This window comes from Geotrypetes seraphini, chromosome 5 (genome assembly GCF_902459505.1).
Source record: "Geotrypetes seraphini chromosome 5, aGeoSer1.1, whole genome shotgun sequence".
In the NCBI taxonomy this organism is placed as follows: Eukaryota; Metazoa; Chordata; class Amphibia; order Gymnophiona; family Dermophiidae; genus Geotrypetes; species Geotrypetes seraphini.
Window position 1 is genome coordinate 207,313,202 of NC_047088.1, and position 19,951 is coordinate 207,333,152.

The 19,951-nt window shown below is 45.0% G+C and overlaps 1 protein-coding gene across 7 annotated transcripts in view; it reads left to right on the top strand.

The window, feature by feature from the left end:
• The window catches only part of GALNT3 (polypeptide N-acetylgalactosaminyltransferase 3), a 169,646-nt gene that overhangs the window by 78,778 nt on the left and 70,917 nt on the right, over positions 1–19,951 (top strand). For all 7 annotated transcript variants that reach the window (XR_004539467.1, XM_033944662.1, XM_033944657.1 and 4 more), the window contains one exon: positions 19,514–19,631. Coding sequence is in view for 6 of the 7 variants with exons in the window: in XM_033944662.1 (XP_033800553.1) it covers positions 19,514–19,631 (118 nt within the window). In the remaining variant the exon portion in view is untranslated. The remainder of the gene's footprint in view (positions 1–19,513; positions 19,632–19,951) is intronic.

A 19,951-nucleotide genomic window follows, 5' to 3' on the forward strand; every position in this document is an offset into this window, starting at 1 on the left:
AACCTTTACACAGTCTATATGCTAATAAGTTCCTACAAGCAGAAAACCCAGGTGTAGAACTTCATAGAAACATAGAAATAGATGGCAGATAAGGGCCAGGGCCCATCCAGTCTGCCCACCCCAAAGACCCTTCCCTACCTTTCTTTGTGAATAGATCCCACGTGTCTGTCCCATTTGGCCTTAAAATCAGGCACGCTGCTGGCCTCAATAACCTGAAGTGGAAGACTATTCCAGCGATCAACCACCCTTTCAGTAAAAAAGAATTTCCTGGTGTCCCTATGCAGTTTTCCACCCCTAATTTTCCACGGATGCCCCCTTGTTGCCGCTGGACCCTTGAAGAAGAAGATATCTTCTTCCATCTCGATGCGGCCCGTGAGATACTTGAATGTCTCGATCATGTCACCCCTCTCTCTGCGCTCCTCGAGCGAGTATAGCTGTAATTTATCCAGCCGTTCTTCGTACGGGAGATCCTTGAGTCCCGAGACCATCCGGGTGGTCATTCTCTGGACCGATTCCAGTCTCAGCACATCCTTGCGATAATGCGGCCTCCAGAATTGCACACAGTATTCCAGGTGGGGCCTCACCATTGATCTATACAATGGCATAATGACTTTCGGCTTACGGCTGACGAAACCCCTCCGTAAACCTATGATTTGTCTTGCCTTGGATGAAGCTTGCTCCACTTGATTGGCAGCTTTCATGTCCTCACTGACGATCACCCCTAAGTCTCGTTCTGCTACCGTTCTTGTTAGGATCTCGCCATTAAGAGTGTAAGTCTTACATGGGTTATGGCCGCCCAGGTGCATAACTTTGCATTTTTTGGCATTGAAGCTGAGTTGCCAGTTCCTAGACCAGCGCTCCAGGAGGAGCAGGTCGTGCATCATGTTGTCAGGCATTGAATCTTCGTCCGTTGTGTTTATGCCCACAACATTGCCCAGTTTGGCGTCATCGGAAAATAATGTCATTTTACCTCGCAGCCCTTCTGCTAAGTCACTTATAAAGATGTTGAATAGGATCGGTTCCAGGACCGAGCCCTGTGGCACCCCACTTATCACCTCCGTCATTTCTGAAGGAGTGCCGTTCACCACCACCCTCTGAAGCCTACCTCCAAGCCAGTTCCCAACCCATTTCGTCAATGTATCGCCCAATCCCATAGAACTCATCTTGCTTAGTAACCTGCGGTGTGGTACGCTATCGAATGCTTTGCTGAAGTCCAGGTACACAATGTCCAGGGACTCCCCAACATCCAGCTTCCCCGTCACCCAGTCAAAGAAGCTGATTAGGTTGGATTGGCATGATCTCCCCTTAGTAAATCCGTGTTGACGGGGATCCCGTAGATTCTTCTCATCTAGGATCGTATCCAATTGGTGTTTGATTAGAGTTTCCATTAGGTTGCTCACTATTGATGTGAGACTCACCGGTCTGTAGTTTTCCATCTCCATCTTGGAGCCTTTCTTGTGGAGTGGAATAACGTTAGCCGTCTTCCAGTCCAACGGGACGCTGCCTGTACTGAGGGAGAGGTTGAAGAGTGCGACAGTGGCTCCGCCAAGACCTCACTCAACTCCCTAAGCACCCTGGGGTGTAGGTTGTCAGGCCCCATTGCCTTGTTAACCTTGAGTTTTGACAGCTCACCGTAGACATTGCTGGGCGTAAACTGGAAGTTACTAAACGGGTCAATTGAGTCAACCCTTGTCTGTAGCTGAGGGCCAAGCCCTGGTGCTTCTCTGGTGAATACTGAGCAGAAGTATTCATTTAGCAGCTGGGCTTTTACTGAATCCTTTTCCACATAGTCTCCGTCTGGTTTCTTAAGACATACAATCCCGCCTGAGTTTTTACTTCTGTCACTGATATATCTGAAGAAGGATTTATCTCCCTTCTTGATGTTCTTAGCTAGAGATTCCTCCATGTGGAATTTAGCATCCCTGACAGCTGTTTTGACGGCCTTTGACTTGGTCAGGTAAGTCTGCTCTAGAGTCCTGTTTCCCCTGATTGTTTGTAAGAAATTAATGCTTTTTTCTTCTCCTTGATGAGGTCTGAGATCTCCGCAGTGAACCACTGCGGCTTATTGTTCCTTCGCCGTTTACTGATTAATTTAACATAGCGGTTTGTCGCTTCTTGTATGGTGGCTTTCAAAGTTGACCACATTTCTTCCACGCTATCGGTTTCTGCTTGGCTATGTAGCGCCTGGTGGACAAAGGAACCCATGTCTTGGAAGTTTGTGTCCCTGAAATTGAGGACCTTGGTCAGTGTGGTAGTTTTAGTGAAACCTTTCTTAAGATTGAACCATACCATGTTGTGGTCACTGGAGGCCAAAGTGTTGCCCACCGAGACCTCTGTGACACTTTCTCCATTGGTAAGTAAAAGGTCCGGAATTGCCTGATCCCTTGTTGGGTCCAACACCAGTTGCATGAGACCAGCTCCCTTCATAGAGTTTAATAGCCTCCTGCTGCTGCAGGAAGCAGAGGTAAGTGTATCCCAATCCACATCAGGCATGTTGAAGTCACCTAACAATACTGTGTCCCCACGCAAGGTGATATTTTCTATATCTCTGATAATTTCTAAATCCAGGTCATCCTTTTGTCTTGGGGGTCTGTAGATTACGCCAAGATACAGGCATTTGTCCTTCCCTCTGGCCATATTAACCCAAAGGGATTCCCCAGTGTATTGGACATCTATGATTCTTGTGACCTTAATGTCATCTTTAGTATATAATGCTGCTACTCCTCCCATTCTGCCCTCCCTGTCCTGGCGAAGCAAATTGTAACCCGGTATGACCATGTCCCACCCGTGGGAGTCTGTGAGCCAGGTCTCGGATATCGCCACCACATCCAGGTCGGCATTCCTTATTTCTGTTTCCAATTCCAGGATCTTGTTTCCCAAACTGTGTGCGTTGACGTACATAGCCCTACATGTTGTATTTTTGTTACATCTCAGTCGGGATATTCCCATTTGAGCTACTTGAATACCTTTAGCATTATTTGTGCTCTCTGTAGACCCAGAACTACAATGTGTACTCCCTCTAGACCCAGAATTACAATGTGACCCATGATGCTGATGTGAACCTACCCCCAGCTCGAAAGTGTGTGTACTCGCTCCTGACCCAGAATTTTGATGACTACTTACCTCAAACTCTAAAAAGTATTGGCAATTTAGTTCGCCAGGTATGTAGTTTGTGCCTTTACCCTCCCCCGACTTACCTAGTTTAAAGCCCTGTGAAGTAGGCGGGCTAGACGGTGTCCAAGAACATTCTTCCCTCTTCTGGTCAAGTGTAGCCCATCGTGTCCCTGTAGCCCTTGCAAAGCTTCTCCATGGTGCAGGAACCCAAAGTTCATCTCTTTGCACCATCCTCGCAGCCAGTCGTTCGCCCTCTGTATTCGATCCTCTCTGGCTCTGCCCTTGCCCCTCACTGGGAGGATCGAGGAGAAGACCACCTGCGCATCCATCCTCCTCAGCTTCTCACCCAGGGCCCTGAAGTCTTCAGGTATGCTGTCCGGGGCGCTTCTGGCGGTGTCATTGGTTCCGACGTGGATTAGAATCATGGGGAAGTGGTCTTGGGGTTTGATGAGTCTGTCAAGGCAAGCGGTTACATCCCGGATCCTGGCCCCTGGCATACAGCAGACCTCTCTTGATTGTAGATCTGGTCTGCAAATTGGTCCCTCGGTACCCTTCAGCAGCGAATCCCCGATGATCACCACTCTGCGCTTCTTAGGAGTGGGCCGTACTGTTGATTCCGGAGCTGGAACCGTCTGCTGAGCATCTTCTTGTACCTCGTTCTCAGGACCTTCCTGTAGCAGCTGATATCTGTTCCTCAGGGCAATTTGTGGTATCGATGTAGAGCTGACCTGTATGTGAGAAAAAGAGACAGAGTTAGGTCCTCTGCGTTTTCCTGAGGAGGAAGTCACCAGCTGCCAGGTGTCAGCGTCACCTGCCACTTCCTGCATTCCGGCGGTTTGTCTCAAGTTTGCAGGTTTGGATGTTTTGGGTGTCCCCAGGGTGGTCATGTCAGCATTCCGTTCAGCGATCTGAGACATCTCCTGGATGACTCCATCGATGAAGGTTTCGTCGTCACGGATGCTCCTTAAGCGCTGAACTTCCTCTCTCAGGTTCCTCAGCTCTAGCAACAGGCTTTCGTCCGGCTGGTCCATTACTTCTGTCTGCGTGGAGACTGTAGATGTCTTTGAGGGGATGGCCTCGGTCTGTGCAGAGACCTCTGCCCTCCGTCCTGGTTCCCCTTCCATCTGTACTAGGACCATAGCCATCCCCTGGGTACTTTCTGAGACTGAATTGCCTGGTTTGATTGAAGTCTTGCTGCTTCTAGTTCTACCTGCCATTTACAAAAGTGGGTGGTTTTGGTTTTTTTTTTAATAGGATATTTGTTAGGATGGGGGGGGGCTGTTAGTGTTGGTCAGAGGTAGTTAGTTAGTTCTTGGTCTGAGGAATAGAGTAGTTAATAGTTAATTAATTGTCGGTTAAGGTTACCTGTTGATTAGTGCGCTAGAGAGGTCAGTCTGACTAAATGTTAGAGGATAGCGTGTCTGCCTGTTAAAATGGTTTGTAGATAGAGTGATTGGTGAGGTCTGCCTGTTTGGAGGGCTCTGCCCCTCACTGTTTCCTGCCTTCTCTCTCTCTGATCTCCCTTCTGCTTTCTCCTCCTGCTCGCGACTCTCCCTGCTGCTGGTCAGCTGCCTCCGACTCTCCTTTCAGCCCAGCAGTGCTCGCCTCGCGGTTGGCTCCTCCAGTTACAGAATTCAAATGGATACATCGAGCTCTGGGCCCACGTAAATTGAAGAGGCCAAGGGATATTATAGTTTGCTTCTTAAGATATCCCCAGAAAGAGAGTTCTACAAGCAGCTCAGAAAACTGGCCATTTAATGTGGAATAATGCAAAAGTGGAACTTTTTGCAGACATTTCTTCAGCGACTTTGAAACGAAGACGAGATTGCCGCGAAGTAACCAGATGTTTACAACAGAATAATATCCGCTATAAATGGCATTATCCATTTGGGATTTCTTTTATGCTAGAAGGCAAGCTACATAAAGTTGCATCAGCTTCAGAAGCTCAACAATTACTTATACAGGCCAAACTTTGGACTACTGAAGGAGAAAAACACCAAAAGAAACTATCGCAACCCCCACCTATGGAACCGCCAAGTCAGAAATGGCACAGAGTTGAACAAAAAAAGAGATAACAGAGACAATGAGAATAATTGCTGATATTAATATTTTAAAATAATTGTTTGATAAAATAAAGATAAGAGAATTAAAGGGGGTAGATTTTAAGAAAAGCTATGGAGAGCTGGGTCAAGGTTAACTTTCTTCAACTCTGATGTCTGGAAATGGATCTGGCATTTGGTCTTATCGACTGATGTCTGGATCTAGAACCAGGAACAAAAGACGAGAGAGATATGGAGGGGATAGGGGAAGGGGGGAGAAGAGGGAAGGGGTGGAGGGTAAGACAGTTTTCTTTTTTGGACTGACTGGATGGAGTGGGGGTAAGAGGGATATGGGGGGAGACAAGGTGACCTGGGGAAAAAATTATAAGATCTGTAATCTTAGGAAAGATAGAAAAAGACTGAAACAGAATTTGAAAAAAAAATATGAAAGCAAGATAAGATTAGGAAGTTTAAATGTGAATGGACTTAATATACAGTGGTGCCTCACACAACGAACTTAATTCGTTCCAGGAGCAAGTTTGTTATGCGAAAAGTTCGTTGTGTGAAACGCGTTTTCCCATAAGAATACATGTAAAACAAAATAATTCGTTCTGCAGCCCTGTTTTCCCATAAGAATACATGTAAAACAAAATAATTCGTTCTGCAGCCCTACATTTCCCTCCCTCCACCTCACCTTATATGCAGAGTTTGCCAGCTTTCTTTTTCACCCAGCCGCACGCTTTCAAAAAGCTGTGCACGCGCAGCTGCTGGAGTTGATCAATGTTCTCTCTCCTGCAACTTCCGGTTTCCGGTTGCGTCAGAGGAGAAGATTGAACAACAGAGCATGCGCGCATGTGCTGCTCTTTGAAAGTGTGTGGCTGGCCGAAAAAGAAAGCCGGAAAACTCGGCATCTAAGGTAAGGTGGAGGGAGATGATGGAACACTGCATTCAGACAGGAGGGTGCTGCTGTTCCCGGCTCACATTAGGAAGCGGCGAGAGTAGTTCCGCCCCCCCCCCCCGGGCCCCTCGGGCGACTTCGTTGTGTGAAACGAAGTTCGTTATAGGGAGCAAGACAAAAAGTTCGTTATGCGCAGCGTTCGCTGTGCGAGGCGTCCGTTATGCGAGGCACCACTGTACCTCGAAAACGGCAGTTGCTTTTAAATGAGACGAAGGTTGAAATTTGATATACGCTATCTTCAAGAAACGCATTTATAAAAATCAGGAGAAAAGATGATCTATTTCAAAGACTACCCAGTGAGAGTTTGGGCTTCTAATAAAAAGGAAAAAAAGAAAACAGGGGTAGGAATATTATTTGAAAAAAACCTGAAAGTACTGACAAAGGAGGAATGGAGGGATGATGAAGGCAGATGGATTATTTGGGTGGGTGAATTAAATGGGGTAAAGGCGACATTGGTGAACCTTTATGTGCCTAATCTTAATCAAGGGAAATTTTTTGAAGATCTTATGAGTATAATCTTAAAAAACCAAGAAGGATTATTATTAGTAGGAGGGGATTTTAATTTGGTTTTGAACCCTTGCTGGGATACTACGAGTACTAAAAGTGATAGAATGAAAAAAGATAGAAAACAACTAAAGATTTTTGGAAGTATTAAATTTATTGGATGGATGGCGGAATATACATATGCTAGGAAGAGATTATACTTATTATTCTTCCCCACATAGAAAGTACTCCCGAATTGATATGATTTGGGTGGACAAATCCTTAGGAGGCAAGTTAATAGATGCAAAAATAGAGGAAACCAATTGGGCAGAACATGCCTCAATATGGGTTGATTTAACATGGGGACATACCAAAATGAGGACACGATATGGAAATTAAAAGATCCTAAGGTAGTCCAGAAAATAGAACAATCCATTAGAAATTTTTTGGATAATAATAGTACTGCTCATTACTCACCTATTACGATTTGGGAATCTCTAAAAACTGTCTTAAGGGGAGAGTTGATTTCTATAGCTTCTTATAAGAAAAAGTTCCGGGAAAAGGAGGAAAAAAGACTAAGAGAAAAAATGATGGATTTAGTAACACAACATAAAGGAATTGGTGGGGAAACAGGTTAGGACCCAAATAAGAGACTCGCATGACTTTGGAAAAATGGAAGATGAAGCCATTCAATTCAATATAGACTGCCTTAGTCTTAAAACATTATGAATCTGCAGGGAAACTATTAGCCCAATGCATTAAAGTACAACATCAACAAGGTAATATTATGGGCATACGATCCGAACATGGTGATCTTCTATCAAAGGAGAAAGAGATCTATGATAGGTTTGTGGAATTTTATAAGAAATTGTATACATCAGAGTACCAGGGACAGGGAACATCCCTGACACAATACTTGTCTCAGTTAGAATTAAATAAGCTTCAAGATTCAGAGGTTCAAAGATTGAAAGAAGATATAACTTGAGGACGAGATTCGAGAAGTAATACATTGAATTAAATCGGGCAAGTACCCAGGAATGGATGGATTCACAGGAATGTTCTATAAAAAGTTTATCTTATGTAACTTCTCTCCTAGCAAAATTATTTAACAATCTAAAAGACAGAGAACAATTGCCATATTATATGAGATTGGTGGGAATTACAATATTACCTGAAATAGGAAAAGATAATACATATTATGCTAGCTATAGACCCATTTCCTTGTTGGAAATAGACACAAAAATCATGGTAGAGTCATTGCTAATAGATTGTCTCTATACATGCCGTCACTTATCCACCCAGATTAGGTATCTGACGGGATTAGAAAGGTACTAGATTTGGTCTGGAGGGCTAAAAGAGAAAAAAAAAAGGATGGGTGGTAGTCTCGGTCGATGCTGAAAAAGCATCTGATTGAGTCGAAAGGAGGTTTATGGATGCAGTCTTGGGGCATATGGGCTTTGGGAAAAGGTTAAGGGATTGGATATTTACATTATATAATAGCCCAATAACGTGTGTTAAAATAAATGGAATCTACTCCACTACATTTGAACTCCAAAGAGGGACGAGGCAGGGTTGTCCGTTGTCCCCCCCCTGATTTTTGCATTAATCATTGAGCCTTTAGCACAGAAAATCAGACAGTCTCAACAAATGTTCCCTCTAAGGATTGATGAGGTATGTGCAAAAAAAAAATATGCATGAGCGACAAGTTACATACTCCACAAATTTACGAGCAGGTGCGGAGGACGAGTGCCCATGAGATTGTGGGAGGGTTAAATTCTCAAAACTTAGAAGAATAACAATTTACTTAAAGTTTTTGCTTCGCCAGCTTTCTGGTAACTTTACATACAGTGGCGTACCTAGCATATGTAACACCCGGGGCCCATCATTTTTTGGCACCCCCCCCATCTGTACGAAAAACATGATTTTTAGTAACAAGCCACACGTCACACATGAGTACCTAGGAAAAGGCAGCATCTTACTTACATATTGCAGTGAGCAGTACATCAATACACCCATTGTAAAACTAAACAAGCCAGACCAGCACAGATCAATCCTAACAGAAAACCATGTCACAGAACACAGAAAACACCTTCGCCTAGTATGGAATATGTCATCACAAACTAATCCCTCCCCCTTTTACAAAACTGTAGTGTGGATTTTAGCCATGGTGGTAACAGCTCTGACGCTCATAGAATTCTGAGCATCAGAGCTGCTACCACCATGGCTGGCGCTAAAAAACGCTCCACAGTTTTGTAAAAGGGGGAATAAAATAGAAATACACAGCTTCAACGCTCTAGCTCAGGGGTGCCCAAACTTTTTGGGCTTGCGAGCTACTTTAAAATGACCAAGTCAAAATGATCTACCAACAATAAAATTAAAAAACACAAAGCACACTATATGCTGAGAAAATGTTAATTATCATTCCTATTCTAGGTTTTTTTCAAAGAGGTCAAGGCAGATGACTCTGTCACCTCAGTAACAACCATGCAAAAATAGACAAATATATACCCCCCCTTCCTTTTTATTAAACCACAATAGCAGTTTTTAGCGCAGGGAACTGCGCTAAATGCCCAGCGCTGCTCTCAACGCTCATAGGCTTCATGCGCTAAAAAACACTATTGCGGTTTAGTAAAAGGGGGCCATAGTGCAAAATATAGACAGCATATATAAATTTACACACATTTTGATCACTAAATTTAAAATAAAATCATTTTTCCTACCTTGTCTGGTGATTTCATGAGTCTCTGGTTGCACTTTCATCTTCTGACTGTGCATCCAATCTTTCTTCCCTTCTTTCAGCCTGTATGCTTCCTCTCCTCCAGACCTCATTCCCTCCTCTAACTTTTTCTTCCTCTCTCCCTGCCCTTTCTTTCTTTTTTCTCTCTTTGATGCCCCCTTTCTTTTTTTCTGTTTCCCTTCTGTTCTGTCTCCCTGCCTGCCGATTTCTTTCTTTCTTTCTCCCTCCCCTCCCCACTGCTGCCACCATTGGGGGAAATAGCAGGGCCGCCATCAGGGCAGTACTACCAGTCCTACATTCAGGGGCCCGGGCTCCCCCAGGGTCGCAAGCATAGTCTCCTCTCCTTCTCCTTACTTGCCCTGCCACAGCACACAGCCGAACTGAAGTCTTCCCGATGTCAGCGCTGACGTTGGAGGGAGGGCTTAAGCAAAGCCCTCCCTTCCTCCGACGTCAGCGCTGATATCTGGAAGACTTCCAGTCGGCTGCTTGCGGCAGGGTAGGTAGGGAAAAGGCAGTCGTGTATCGAAGGGGGGGGGGGCGGTCCGCCCCGCCCCGGGTGCAGCCATGGGGGGGAGTGTGCACAGCTGGTCAGGTCCCCTTAGCCTTGTGGCGCTTCCCCGACTGACCGACAACAGGCCCGGCCGACAAACCTCCCTGCCCTGTAGCAGCGAATCTAAATTACCTTCTTACAGCAGCTTCAATACTCCAGCTGCTGTAAGAAGGTAATTTAGATTCGCGGCTACAGGGCAGGGAGGTTTGTCCGACCGGGCCTGTTCTGTTGTCGGTCGGGTGGGGAAGCGCCACAAAGGAAGGGGCAGGGAGGGAGAAAGGGAGGAAAGGTGGAGTGGAGAAGAAAGACGCTTAAGGAAAATGGGTAAAACTGAGCGGGGAGAAAGCCGCTGAAAGCATTGGGGAAGACAAAGGGGTGGAGAAGGACGCTGAAAGGACATGGGGAAGACGGGAGGGGGGGAGAAGGATGCTGAAAGCACATGGGGAAGACAGAGGGGGGAGAAGGACCCTGAAAGGATATGGGGAAGACAAAGGGGTGGAGAAGGACGCTGAAAGCACATGGGGAAGACAGAGGGGGGAGAAGGACGCTGAAAGGACATGGGGAAGACAGAGGGGGAGAAGGATGCTGACAGGACATGGGGAAGATGGGGGGGGAGAAGGACGCTGAAAGAAAATGGGGAAGAGAGAGTGGGGAGAAGACACTGGCAGGGAAGAAGACAGAGATGCTAGACTATGGGGGGAGCGGAGGGAAGAAGATGGGTGCCAGACCAATTTGGGAGGGGGGAGAAAGGGAGAGGCACAGTAACAGAGCAAATGGAAGACGCAGAAAGAATAGAGACAGTGGATGGAAGGAATTAAATGAGAACATGAGGAAAGCAGAAACCAGGCAACAAAGGTAGGAAAAAATGTTTTTTGTTTTTTGTTTTGCTTCAGGATAAAGTAGTACATTAGTTGTGTTGATAAAAATTTATAAACATTAGAGGCTCTGGTAGAAACCCGATTGCAAAGTATGTATTCTTCCCAATTAATATTTCCAAATTAATAAAGTCTTTTTGCTTATTTTTAAATGGGTTTCTATCAGAGCCTTTAATTCAGTAGCATAATTAAATGAAATAACTATTTCTGTAGTTTATAGGGACGGGCGGGGGGGGGGGGAGAGGATTCCTCGCGGGGACGGGTGGGATTTCTGTCCCCGCGCAATTTAAACATGCACCTTTCTTCCTCCATCCCATAACACACACAGCCTGGTGGTGATGATTATCAGATTGATTCATGAATATATAATGATGTTATGAGTGTACACCTTTTCCTTCCCATCCTCCTTAGCATGTCACATACAGCATGTTACATTACACAAAGTCTGTGTAATGTAACATGCTGTATGTGACATGCTGAGGAGGATGGGAAGGAAGAGGTGCACACTCATAACATCATTATATATTCATCCATAGCTGCATGTTAATGATGTGCTCATATGCACTTATTTATCATCATAACATATACATCATCATTAACATGCAGCTGTGGATGTGTAAGGACAGGCTGAGGAGGATGGATGGGAAGGAAGGAAGGTGCACATATCAACATATCATACATTTTTAACATGCATGATGCAGCTATAGGCAAGCTGAGGAGGATGAGATCATACAGATGTGTATGTTCAGATATGCGCTCAGATGTGTATGTTCAGATATGCGCTCAGATGTGTATGTTCAGATATGCGCTCAGATGTGTATGTTTAGATATGCGCTCAGATGTGTATGTTCAGAAATGCGCTCAGATGTGTATGTTTAGATATGCGCTCAGATGTGTATGTTCAGAAATGCGCTCAGATGTGTATGTTTAGATATGCGCTCAGATGTATATGTTCAGAAATGCGCTCAGATGTGTATGTTTAGATATGCGCTCAGATGTGTATGTTTAGATATGCGCTCAGATGTCGTTTTTTCTGATATATTTATTAAGCTTACAGTATTTATAAAAACACATTTAATACTTTTACAAAAAATATTGTGCAATTGTGATCCACTTCTGGCCTACAAAGGTCAAAAGAAATCCTTAACTGAGATTTTACATTCAAAAGTGAATTATAGCTACTAGCACTATTATTTATTAGTTATTTATTATGCAGATGTTTGTTATTAGTTCAGTATTAGACATATGTTAGTTTAGAATAGATAGGTATAGATTAGTTTAGTTTAGATTAGGTTAGGGCCCTGCTGAAAGAGTCTACCTTGATGTGGTTGCAGGCTTACAAATCTTTTGGTCAAAGAGTGCGGCGACAGAGAAAAGTATATGTGTATTCGGCCCATGGAAGAAGGGGGGGTTGGGGGGGAAGGGGTATGTGGGGGGCCCAATAGGATTGCTCAGTAAGGGGCCCAGAAATTTCTGATGGCGGCCCTGGGAAACAGGCCCCAAAGCCACCGCTGCGGCTGCCCCAAGCTCTCTCTTCTTCCCACCGTCGGGCCGACCAGCATTCCCCCGACGTCAATTCTGCCGTCGGAGAGGAAGTTCCGCCCAGCCAGGCAACGTTTGGCTGGCCCGAACTTCCTCTCCAATGGCAGCCTTAGGGGGGTGCACAGCCGGCCATATCCGGACCTGGCCGGCTGTGCACCCCCCCCTAAGGCTGCACCCGGGGCGGACCCCCCCCCCCTTGGTACGCCACTGAAGACGTGGTAGCGGTTCCTCTCACGATCCCCACCTGCGTTGGAAGTGCGTCGGGGATCTTACTATGCAGTCCTCAGTTTCCCACTGCAGTATTTTAGTGAGCGACACGAGAAAAATTATGGGTGACGCCAATGAAAATAGTGAGCGATCGCTCATGCGCTCAGCTTAGAGGGAACATTGCAAACAGGTAAAAGGCCAGATGGTGGCGGGTGAAGAGCAAAAGCTGTCCTTGTTTGCAGATGACAAATTAGCTATTGTTGAGGCATCTGAGAAGACTCTAACTACCCTTAAAGAGATTATGAATAAACTAGTCATTAAGCCCGTTACATTAACGGGTGCTAGAATATGTCTATCTGTCTTTCTTCCTTTCTTTGTCTCTCTCCCTCCCACTGTCTGTCTTTCTGTCTGTCTCTCTCCCTGGCCCCCTTTGTCTCTCTGTGTTTATTTCTTTCTGTCTCTCTCCCTGCCTGCTGTCTTTCATTCTCATGCGCTGCCTGCCTGGCCCTCTTTTGTCTTCCCCCCAAAGCAAACCAAGATTGCTCCCTGGCCCCCTTTCCCTTCCCCCCTCCCCCACTTCCCTGTGCAGCAGCAGCATCCCCCCTTCCCTGTGCAGCAGCATCCCCCCTTCCCTGTGCAGCAGCATTCCCCCTTCCCAGTACAGCAGCATTCCCCCATACTTCCCTGTACAGAAGCAACATTCTCTCCTTCCCTGAGCAGCAACATTCCCCCTTTCCCTGTGTAGCAGCAGCATTCCCCCCCTTCCCTGTGCACCCACCCCTTGCCTGTTCCCCCTGTTCCCTTCCCCCATCCATCAGCATTCATTTCCTGCTCCCCCTGTGCATACACTCTACTTGCCTCAAAGAAAAGCGCTGCACCGCGCTGTTGCTGGCCTCGGTGTCTTCTCTACACTGCGGCCAACCCTAGTGGAAATAGGAAGTTGTGAGAGGGCGGGCCGCAGTGGAGAGAAGATAGTGAGGCCAGTGGCAGCACAGCGCAGTGCTTTTCAGTTAAACGCTGTGAGTAGGCGAGAGGGAGGAGGGGGAAAAATAGATGGCAGGGGATTTGGAGGTCGGGGTGCGTGTGGTAAGCCACCGCTCGTGCCTGGAGATTTTAAAAGCTCCCCTGGATTGGTCTGCCCTGCTCCTTACCTTAGTATATTTTTAAGTTGAAAGACGCGGCGGTGGTGGCTCCTCGCAGGAGCAGGGCAGACCGAAGAACAGCACAGCCGACAGCCATTGCGTCCGACATCCGCCTCGGGGGAGGAGAGAGAGTGTTTTACGCGCATGCGCACTCCTATCTGAGGTGCTCTACAGCGCACGGAAAACGGAACATGCGATGGGAGTGCGCATGCGCGGCTTAGCCTTTTATATTAGATATGGCCAATTATCAAGATTTAAAGCTAATTATCAAGATTTAAAGCTAATTTAAATAAGACGGAAGTTATGAATCTCTCAGCCTCAACAGAGAGGATTATGGAATTACAAAGATTAGTACCCCTGAGATGGGTAAAGGGTTCCATTCGCTATCTGGGAATAAATTTGGGAGCAGATTGGACAATCCTGTTCCAACAAAATTATATACCATTGGTAAAGGATATTCAGAAAGATTTAGATAGGTGGAATAAGATGTTCATTTCTTGGTTAGGACGTATGGAAGTGGTAAAGATGATGATACTCCCTAGGTTTCTTTACTTATTTCAAGTATTACCGATAGAAATACCAAAACAATTTTTTTCAAAAATGGAATAATATGATATTGAGATTCATATGGGGAGGAAAACGGCCAAGGGTCAAGTCCAAGGCAATGTTCAAGTCTAAGGCGGAAGGAGGACTAGGTCTACCTTCTTTGGAGACTTATTATAAAGCAGCACAGTTGAGAACAATAGTTGAATGGCATTCATCTCCTTCTAAGCTTTGAGTAAAAATAGAACAAGCAATGTTAGATGGGAAAAAAGGTATAAGAAAATTGAAGTATTTACCATGGCTGGGAAAAATAGACAACAAATATAAATAATCCTTTCAGTAAATGCTCTCTGAAAATCTGGAAAAGTGTTAGGAAAAAATTTTTAGGTAGAGAAAAAGGCATTTTTTTCCTCCTCTATATTATATACATAAGATTTTATACCAGGTAGGGAGGGGGAAATCCTTAAGAAATGAGAGGCAAAAGGGTTAGTATGTTTTGGCCAACTAGTTGAAGAAGTTGAGGTTAAAGCCTTTATAGATATTCAGAATCAATTTCAATTAGAAATGAGAGATCTTTTCCCCTACCTACAGATTAAAAACTATATATTAACATATAAGATGAAGAATAATGAAGTTTTAAAGAAATCTGAATTTGAAAATAGGCTAGGAGAACCAATAACACAAGGGTGCATTTCTTTATATAAAATTATAAATGAAGATAAAAGTAACCAAAACATCATACATGAAAGCATGGGAAAAAGATTTGGGAAAAGAATGGTCCATAGATGAGTGGGGGATAATTGTATCACATCTCTTTCAGACAGCTAGGGCTGCCTCTTTGGTGGAAAGTGCTATTAAACTCCTAGTACGTTGGTACACTACCCCCGTTTTAATCGGTAAATACACTAAGCAGAGTGATGCTACTTGTTGGAAAGGATGTGGTGAAAGAGGTACATTCTATCATAGTGGTGGTAATGTCAAAGGGTCCAGAAGTTCTGGAAGCAAGTCTTTGAGTATGTAAGCAGATTAATTCAGATTCCACTTAAGAGGAACCGTGAAAGAGCATTGTTGGGAATAAGAATAGCCTGTCCCCCAGGCCACCATGGTCTTTTCTCTCCTAGAATAAACCGGAAAGGAGGAGGTCTAGCCCTTCTCTACAAATCATTCTTTAATGTTGAGCTCCTCGAAAAGGGCAGCCATCCTTCCTTAGAATTCATGCTAGCTTCAATAAATGACGAACTTCATCCCCACCCATTAGGCATCCTGCTACTTTACCGCCCACCCACCCCCTGGAATAAATCCTCTAATTTTGTTCTTGAGACCATAACAAGAGCCTATCTAAAATTCCAAAGACTACTGATCATTGGCGACAAAAACCTTCACCTAGAGAACAACACCAACAAGGACACAACTGATTTCAAAGACTTCCTCATTTCTTTAGGCTTCACTGCTCCACCGCTCACCCCTACTCACGAAAAGGGGCACTCCATTGACATCATCAGCTTTCTCAACCTGACTGAGCACAAAACTTCCACTGATGAGACCCGTTGGGAACATGTCCCCTGGTCTGATCACCTCCTAGGCTCTTTCTGCCTCCCTGTCTTCATGTCAGTCCTCGGTACCCCTACCCGAGCCACAAACTCCATCACCTACCGCAAAAAAATCACTAGTGAACTATTCTGGTCCCAGTTTCTCAACAAACTCCCTCCTCTTCCCAATCACACGGACCCAGACTCAATCTGGCACAACTGGGTGACTCTTTCCAAAACCACGTACCGTGCTCTTGCCCCTCTAGCCACTAAATCCATCTCCTACTCTCATAAGGCTCCCTGGTATCTCCCGTACCACAGGGAATTAAAACAGAAATGTCGGGCCCTAGAGCGAAGATGGAAAAAATCGAAATCCCCTTCAGATAGGCAATCCTGGAGAGAAAACATCAAATTCTACAACTCCGTACTAAAAAAAGCTAGGAAGAACTTCTATGGAGATAAAATCTCCAGGTCAAAAAACCAAAACAGTACACTGTTCCACATCTGGCGAAACCTAACTTCTAAAAACGACTCCTCTCCCTCCCCCCCTCCCATCTCCAAATGACCTAGCCAAATTCTTCAACGAGAAGATCTCTACCATAAAGAGTTCGTTCCCCCCAGCTATCTCTTACAACTCTCTTCCTCCGAAAGACTCCGACCCTATCACTGCTGACAGATCATGGACTACTTTCGAACCTGTATCAGAGCCCCAGATCTCTAAACTTTGCCTCAAATTTAAATCCTGCAAGTGCATCCTAGACCCTTTCCCATCCTACCTCTACGAAAACATCCCTGCGCAGGCCATCTCTTCCCTTACTAACCTTATAAATAAAGTTTTACTGTCGGGCCTGTTCTCCACAGAAATGGGACACATTGCCTTATCCCCTCTTCTGAAAAAAGCCGATCTCGACCCCTCCTTACCATCGAACTACCACCCCATAGCTAACATCCCTCTTTTAACAAAACTTCTAGAGACCATAGTCGCCACTCAGTTCTCCTCTTACCTAGAGAGATTCTCCATCCTCCAACACTACCAATACGGATTCAGACCCAATTTCAGCACCGAGTCCCTCCTAGTTTCCTTAATTTCAAAGGTGCAACAACTACACGCTCGAAACAAATTCGCTGTTCTTCTACAGTTCGATCTCTCCGCGGCTTTCGACGTCGTGCACCACGACATACTAATCTACCAACTTTCTGAGATAGGAATAGACTCCTTTGTCCTAAAGTGATTCTCAAACTTCCTTCGCGCTCGTTCCTACATTGTCAACACAAACGGCTCCAAATCCGCTTCGTGGACACCATCCTGTGGTGTCCCACAGGGTTCTCCCCTATCCCCTATTCTCTTCAACATGTATATGACCTCCCTGAAGCTTCTCAAACTATCCCCCCTTGAAACAATATACACATATGCAGATGATATCCTTATCCTCCTCAAAACAGATCAGAACCTTACAAACCTCCAAGAGAACATTACTTCATGCATAATGAGACTTCACGCCTGGTCCCTCTCTGTACAGATGAAATTAAATGAATCAAAAACAAAATTACTCTGGCTCGGCCCAAAATTAGTACACCTGCCCACCCTCTTCACTCTACCCACAGGCCCTGCTCTTCACCTTGAGTTCTCAAGCAAGGTCCTCGGCATTACTATCGATTCCTCCCTCTCCCTCAACGATCACCTGTATTCCTTGGCAAAATCATGCTTTTTCAGCCTCCACATGCTGAGGAAAGTTAGATCCTATTTTCACCAAAAACACTTTACCGTCCTTGTACAATCCATCATCCTATCCAAACTCGATTACTGTAATGCCATTTATTTATGCCTAAGACTCCAGCTTATCCAGAATACTGCAGCCAAACTGATTTTTGCTAAACGCAAATTTGATCACGTCTCCCCACTACTTACCAATCTTCACTGGCTCCCAGTACTTTCCAGAATTCATTTCAAATGCTCCTGCCTGGCTTTCAAGATCATTCACGGCATCCTCCCGCCCCTAATCCCTCTATCCTTCCTCGCCCTGATGCCTGCTACCACCAGATCAGCCCACAGACATAAACTATCCTTCCCCTCTCTACATGGCATCTTCCACGCAGGTAAACTGGGAAGATCCCTCCTCTCCAAAATCACGGGCCTTTGGAACGATCTCACTATCCCGCTGCGGAACCTGGGCTCCCTCCAACTATTCCAAAAACAACTGAAAACCTGGCTTTTCTCTAACGTATAACTTCTCTTCTCCTGTTTACATCCCCTCTTCTCATATGCTCTTGTAAATCTTTTCCTATATTTTTAAGCTTTGTAAACCGTGTCGAGCTCCACTTCCGTGGAGATGATGCGGTATATAAACTTAAGGCTTAGTTTAGTTTAGAAGGTTTAACATTTTATCAATCTAAACTTCTGGACATGGCGTTTATAGCTGCTAGATTGACATTAGCTCAGCAATGGCATATGTTAAATGTACCTACTTTGAGAGATGTGAGGGAACGCTTAGGAATAGTGTGCGAAATATATAGACTCTCGGCCCTTTTAACTAATCGATGGGCAAAATTTAATGACATATGGGAGACTTATATTGAATTGGAAAAAGAAGCTTTATGAAGAACTATCTTACTCATATGGTTTTGGAACCAGGTCTCCTGGGAGGGGGGGGGCGAGATAGGGAATGGGACTGGGTAATTGCAGAATTGCAGTATTGATAAGAGGTGTTTATCCTTATTAGCTTATTAAGTTTATGAATTATATTCAGTGCTAATTGTGTTTTGCTTTGAGATCATTGTATAAAAAATCCTATGTAATAAAACCCTAAGCGTGCCTGCGCACTTAGGGTTTCGTGTTCCCTTCCGCTGTGTTTTCTATTCCCTGGCCGAATTTTATTTTAGAACACAGCAGCAGGGAACATTCTGGCCACTCCCCTCCTCCCACCCTCACTCACCAACCGCTGGAGGAAGCCTGGCAAGCTCTCTCCCTGCCCACATCCTTGGCAGGGAACACATTGGAGCTTCCCCCCTCCCACACTCATTCACCAACCGCTGCCGCCGCCACAGCTGATCCTCCTCTTCAAAGCAGCCTGCGATCATGGCCGGCTTTAACGAACCTCGCAGGCCGCTCTCCAACCTCAGTAGCACGTTCCCTCTGACGCACGGGATCGCGTCAGAGGGAACGTGCTACCGAGTTGGAGAATGGCCTGCAAGGTTCGCTAAAGCCGGCCACGATCGCAGGCTGCTTTGAAGAGGAGCAGGCCAGAAGAAGCTGGGATGGAGGGAGGGTAAGAACGGGAACAATAGAGGGGGCCAGGGGGAGAGGGAAAGGGGCTGCTTGGAAAAACCCAGATATTCAATGCCAGTCACCAGAAGCAGGCCAGCATTGAATATCTGGGTTGAACGCTAGTAGCGGGCAGTCAAAACACTGCCCACCACTGGCTGAATATCAGGAGGTATGTGCATACTTTCCAGGAGCTCCACTCCATACAGCAGATGGGTATGCATTAAATGCCTTAGAGAACAATTTTACAACTAGTTGCCTGTGTGTGACATGCAAGTAGACTCCTTTTGTGGTTGACTAGCTGTTCTCTATCTTTTCCTTGTTAATTATGTAACTTTTATAAACCGCATTGAACTTATGGTTAAGCAGTATAGAAGCATGCTGTAACATAACATAACATATAGGGTAGCAATTTTCCAGTAGCCCATTTCAAGGCTTATCCACTGTTTTACATGGAGATATAACTTTTAAAATTTGTCTCAATTTTGTAATGAGTAAAGACTTTAACAGTTTAAGGATTTTTGCATTTCAGATCACCCACTTTTGCTGGAGGTCTTTTTTCCATTTCAAAAAAATATTTCGAATACATTGGAAGTTATGATGAACAAATGGAAATCTGGGGTGGAGAAAATATAGAAATGTCATTTCGAGTAAGTGTGCAGTATATATATAATGGTACTTACAGGTTTTACATTTCTGTGACAATGAAGTGTTGAATGCCTATGAATTATAAACCTATATTAAGCAGAACATAAGAATAGCCTTTCTGGGTCTGACCAATGGTCCATCTAGCCCAGTATCCCATATTCATGGAGGCCAATCAAAGTCACAAGTACCTGGCAAAAATCCAAATAGTAGCAGCATTCCATGCCACCGATCCAGGGCAAACAGTGGCTTCTCCATCTGTCTCAACAGCAGACTATGGACTTTTCCTCCAGGAAGTTGTCCAAACTTTTTTTAAAACCATCTA